The sequence below is a fragment of the Nerophis ophidion genome, linkage group LG21 (genome assembly GCF_033978795.1).
Source record: "Nerophis ophidion isolate RoL-2023_Sa linkage group LG21, RoL_Noph_v1.0, whole genome shotgun sequence".
NCBI lineage: Eukaryota > Metazoa > Chordata > Actinopteri > Syngnathiformes > Syngnathidae > Nerophis > Nerophis ophidion.
This window is the reverse complement of record NC_084631.1, coordinates 44,593,996-44,599,986: the sequence shown is the minus strand read 5'-3', so window position 1 is coordinate 44,599,986 and position 5,991 is coordinate 44,593,996. Positions and strand designations below refer to the sequence as shown.

At 40.6% G+C, this 5,991-nt stretch overlaps 1 protein-coding gene across 3 annotated transcripts in view; it reads left to right on the top strand.

Annotated features, from left to right (window-relative positions):
* lipea (lipase, hormone-sensitive a) overlaps window positions 1-1,564 on the top strand; it is a 36,852-nt gene extending 35,288 nt beyond the window's left edge. For all 3 annotated transcript variants that reach the window (XM_061882734.1, XM_061882733.1, XM_061882735.1), the window contains exon 11: window positions 734-1,564. In XM_061882734.1, coding sequence (XP_061738718.1) covers window positions 734-1,087 — 354 coding nt within the window. In that variant the 3' untranslated portion in view covers window positions 1,088-1,564. The remainder of the gene's footprint in view (window positions 1-733) is intronic.
* The last annotated feature ends 4,427 nt before the right edge of the window (window positions 1,565-5,991 follow it).

Below are 5,991 nucleotides of genomic sequence, written 5' to 3'. Positions count from 1 at the left end.
CGGATCCAAGCCAGCAGCGAGAGTCCCGTCCACAGGAAACCATCCCAAGCGGAGGCGGATCAGCAGCGTAGAGATGTCCCCAACCGATACACAGGCGAGCGGTCCATCCTGGGTCCCGACGAGCGGTCCATCCTGGGTCTCGACTCTGGACAGCCAGTACTTCATCCATGGTCATCGGACCGGACCCCCTCCACAAGGGAGGGGGGGACATAGGAGGAAAAAGAAAAGAAGCGGCAGATCAACTGGTCTAAAAAGGAGGTTTATTTAAAGGCTAGAGTATACAGATGAGTTTTAAGGTGAGACTTAAATGCTTCTACTGAGGTAGCATCTCCAACTGTTACCGGGAGGGCATTCCAGAGTTCTGGAGCCCGAACGGAAAACGCTCTATAGCCCGCAGACTTTTTTTGGGCTTTAGGAATCACTAATAAGCCGGAGTCTTTTGAACCCAGATTTCTTGCCGGGACATATGGTACAATACAATCGGCAAGATAGGATATATATATATATATATATATATATAACAAATAATAATCTGCAGTCCTCTCCAAGGTTTCTCATTGTCATCCCATTGGGTTGAGTTTTTCCTTGACCTGATGTGGGATCTGAACCGAGGATGTCGTTGTGGCTTGTGCAGTCCTTTGAGACACTCATGATTTAGGGCTATATAAATAAACATTGATTGATGATGAAACCTTCTCACTTCCTGTATTTATATATTTTGCTCTCTGCACAGGCGTCTGCTCTGGACGCCCTATTGGACGATTCTGTGATGTTCGCCAAGAAGCTGCGCGACATGGGCCAGCCCGTCAGCCTCACGGTGGTGGAGGACCTGCCCCACGGCTTCCTCAGCCTCTCGCAGCTCTCCAAGGAGACCGAGTACGCCACGGAAATCTGCCTGGGCAAAATGAGGGAGGTTTTTGATCCAGAAGGCCGGAAAACCGACGCCGAGAAGGGCGAGAACGAGGAGAAGGAGGAGAAGGGTGAGAACGAGGAGAAGGAGGAGAAGGGTGAGAACGAGGAGAAGGGTGAGAAGGGTGAGAAGGAGGAGAATGAGAGTCCGCCGGAGGATCCTCCAACAGCTCTGTAATTTTACCTATCAGATTTTTTAACTTTTTTGCGGTGGGTTTTTATTTGGGGGGGGGAAAGAATATAGTAATATACATTTATTCCAATGTATTCTGGTAGAGTGAATGAAAAAGAGAAACTTCACCTTTTAGGTATTTGGGATGAAAAATGCACTGAAAGCATTGCAGGCTGACTTAAGTTCTGTGCCAAAGTTGCACTTTGTTGGAATTGTTGTGCCTTCAAGCTGTCTGGAGAAGACACCATCTTTCTTAATGGTTTACACACACACACACGCACGCACACACACACACACACACGCACACACACACCAAACAGTTTACAGGTTAACTGTTTCATTATATGAATATTTGAATAAGCTGGTTTACAACATTAAAGGGAGTTATTCTACCTTGAATTGGTATACTGTAAATATCTATATTTATTAATCGATCAATGTTGTATTGAATGATCTATTTTAAAAAGAAAAATGCAACAGTAACTTGGTGTTATGTGTGGTCATTGGTAAAGAGTGTGAATCTTTTGTTAGCTAAGGATTCGATCCGATTGGATGTCCACTAATTTTTTGCAACTCAACGCCAAAAAAACGGAAATGCTGATTATCGGTCCTGCTAGACACCGACCTCTATTTAATAATACAACTTTAACATTTGACAACCAAATAATAAAACAAGGTGACTCGGTAAAGAATCTGGGTATTATCTTCCACCCAACTCTCTCCTTTGAGTCACACATTAAAAGCGTTACTAAAACGGCCTTCTTTCATCTCCGTAATATCGCTAAAATTCGCTCCATTTTGTCCACTAAAGACGCTGAGATCATTATCCATGCGTTTGTTACGTCTCGTCTCGATTACTGTAACCTATTATTTTCGGGTCTCCCCATGTCTAGCATTAAAAGATTACAGTTGGTACAAAATGCGGCTGCTAGACTTTTGACAAGAACAAGAAAGTTTGATCATATTACGCCTGTACTGTATATACCTTTATATACATATATACATACATATATACCTATACTGTATATACCTTTATATACATATATACATACATATATACCTATACTGTATATACCTTTATATACATATATACCTATACTGTATATACCTTTATATACATATATACATACATATATACCTATACTGTATATACCTTTATATACATATATACATACATATATACCTATACTGTATATACCTTTATATACATATATACCTATACTGTATATACCTTTATATACATACATATATACCTATACTGTATATACCTTTATATACATATATACATACATATATACCTATACTGTATATACCTTTATATACATATATACATACATATATACCTATACTGTATATACCTTTATATACATATATACATACATATATACCTATACTGGCTCACCTGCACTGGCTTCCTGTGCACTTAAGATGTGACTTTAAGGTTTTACTACTTACGTATAAAATACTACATGGTCTAGCTCCATCCTATCTTGCCGATTGTATTGTACCATATGTCCCGGCAAGAAATCTGCGTTCAAAAGACTCCGGCTTATTAGTGATTCCTAGAGCCCAAAAAAAGTCTGCGAGGCTATAGAGCGTTTTCCGTTCGGGCTCCAGTACTCTGGAATGCCCTCCCGGTAACAGTTGGAGATGCCACCTCAGTAGAAGCATTTAAGTCTCACCTTAAAACTCATCTGTATACTCTAGCCTTTAAATAGACCTCCTTTTTAGACCAGTTGATCTGCCGCTTCTTTTCTTTTTTCTCCTATGTCCCCCCCTCCCTTGTGGAGGTGGTCCGGTCCGATGACCATGGATGAAGTACTGGCTGTCCAGAGTCGAGACCCAGGATGGACCGCTCGCCTGTGTATCGGTTGGGGACATCTCTACGCTGCTGATCCACCTCCGCTTGGGATGGTTTCCTGTGGACGGGACTCTCGCTGCTGTCTTGGATCCGCTTTGAACTGAACTCTCGCGTCTGTGTTGGAGCCACTATGGATTGAACTTTCACGGTATCATGTTAGACCCGCTCGATATCCATTGCTTTCGGTCCCCTAGAAGGGGGGGGTTGCCCACATCTGAGGTCCTCTCCAAGGTTTCTCATAGTCAGCATTGTCACTGGCGTCCCACTGGATGTGAATTCTCCCTGCCCACTGGGTGTGAGTTTTCCTTGCCCTTTTGTGGGTTCTTCCGAGGATGTCGTAGTCGTAATGATTTGTGCAGTCCTTTGAGACATTTGTGATTTGGGGCTATATAAATAAACATTGATTGATTGATTGATTGTCGCAATGTGATATTTGTTATGATTATTATGACACTTTTTCAAAATAGTTTAGAAAATTGTTTTCTGGTTACTTGGAAATGGCTTAAAAATATATTTTTAAATAGTTATTATTTAGAAAAAATACAGTATAGACCAAAAGATTGGACAGACCTTCTCATTCCATGTGTTTTATTTACTTTCATGACTATTTACTTGGTAGATTGTCACATCAAAACTATAAATGGACACATTTGAAGTTATGTACTTCATGAAAAAAGGTGAATTAACTGAGAACATGTTATATATGGTGTCTTGTTATATTCTTATTTTACTGTTATATTTGTATTCCCATTGTTGCTTTTTAGTTTTTATTCTTATTGTAATATTTCTCTATTTTGTTTCCATTTAAACCCCCATTATTTACTTTTTGCTTTTATTTAAATTGATCTCAACTCTGTACACTGCTGCTGGAATTTTAATTTTCCTGAAGGAATCAATAAAGTACTATCTATCTATATATATATTCTAGTTTCTTCAAAATAACCACCCTTTGCACACTCTTGGCATTCTCTCCATGAGCTTCAAGAGGTAGTCACCTGCCTCGGTTTTCACTTCACAGGTGTGCTTGAAGCCCATGGGGAGAATGCCAAGAGTGTGCAAAGCAGTAATCAGAGCCAAAGGTGGCTATTTTGAAGAAACTAGAATATAAAACATGTAAAACAGAAAAGGGACAAGTGGTAAAAAATGGATGGATGGATTGTCACTGAAGGCATCAAAACTATGAATGAACACACACGTCTGAGATAGGCTCCAGCACCCCCGTGACCACAAAAAAAAAGGGACAAGCGGTAGAAATGGATGGATGGATTGTCATTGAAGGCATCAAAACTATGAACACGTGTGGAGTTATGTACTTAACGGAAAAAAAAGGTGAAAGAACTGAAAACAAGTTTTATATTATAGTTTCTTCAAAATAGCCAGCCTTTGCTCTGATTACTGCTTTGCACACTCGTGTGTTGTGTGTAGTGTTTTAGTTCTTGTCTTGTGCTCCTATTTTGGTGGCTTTTTTTCGTTTTTTGGTATTTTCCTGTCGCAGTTTCATGTCTTCCTTTGAGCCATATTTCCCGCATCTACTTTGTTTTATTAATCAAGAATATTTCAGTTGTTTTTATTCATCTTAGTGGGGACATTGTTGATTGTCATGTTATGTTCGGATGTACTTTGTGGACGTCGTCTTTGTTCCACAGTAAGTCTTTGCTGTCGTCCAGCATTCTGTTTTTGTTTACTTTGTAGCCAGTTCAATTTTAGTTTCGTTCTGCATAGCCTTCCCTAAGCTTCAATGCCTCTTCCAAGGGAAACTCACCTTTTGTTTATTTTTAGTTTAAGTATTAGACACCTTTTTACCTGCACACTGCCTCCCACTGTTTCCGACATCTATAAAGCAATTAGCTAACGGCTGCCACCTACTGATATGGAAGAGTATTACACGGTGAACTGCACCATGGAAAACGCTCACGCGGCGGACAGCGGAAACGTTTTTATCACACCCTAAAGACCAGTCTCAGGGGCTGTGGTCTGGACCCAGAAACCTGGGGAGCCGATGTCCAACACTGTTCAAACTGGAAACTCACACCCAGTGGGATGTCAATGTGAATGACTAGCGGAGACCAGATGCAATGGACGTCGAGTGGATCAAACATAATATCGTGAAAGTCTAATCCATAGTGGATCTAACATAATAGTGGGAGTCCAGTCCATAGTGGATCTAACATAATAGTGAGAGTCCAGTCCATAGTGGATCTAACATAATAGTGAGAGTCCAGTCCATAGTGGATCTAACATAATAGTGAGAGTCCAGTCCATAGTGGATCTAACATAATAGTGAGAGTCCAGTCCATAGTGGATCTAACATAATAGTGAGAGTCCAGTCCATAGTGGATCTAACATAATAGTGAGAGTCCAGTCTATAGTGGGTCTAACATAATAGTGTGAGTCCAGTCCATAATGGATCTAACATAACTGTGTGAGAGTCCAGTCCATAGTGGATCTAACATAACTGTGTGAGAGTCCAGTCCATAGTGGATCTAGTTAATAGTGTGAGAGTCCAGTCCATAGCGGATCCAACATAATAGTGAGAGTCCAGTCCATAGTGGATCTAACATAATAGTGAGAGTCCAGTCCATAGTGGATCTAACATAATAGTGGGAGTCCAGTCCATAGTGGATCTAACATAATAGTGAGAGTCCAGTCCATAGTGGATCTAGCATAATAGTGTGAGAGTCCAGTCCATAGCGGATCTAACATAATAGTGAGAGTCCAGTCCATAGTGGATCTAACATAATAGTGAGAGTCCAGTCCATAGTGGATCTAACATAATAGTGAGAGAGTCCAGTCCATAGTGGATCTAACATAATAGTGAGAGAGTCCAGTCCATAGTGGATCTAACATAATAGTGAGGATTAAATTACCTGATGTATAATGTTGTATGTATGGCATGTTCGAAATAAACTAAGAAAAGAAAAGACAAGAAAGGATGGATGGACTATTTAGTTTTTCCTTTGTTATTGTTGTTGTTAACTGCTGTAGTACTTGCCCGTGCCAGCAGGGGGCGGTAGTGACATGTTCGCGACGGCGCGGCCGAGGACGCAAT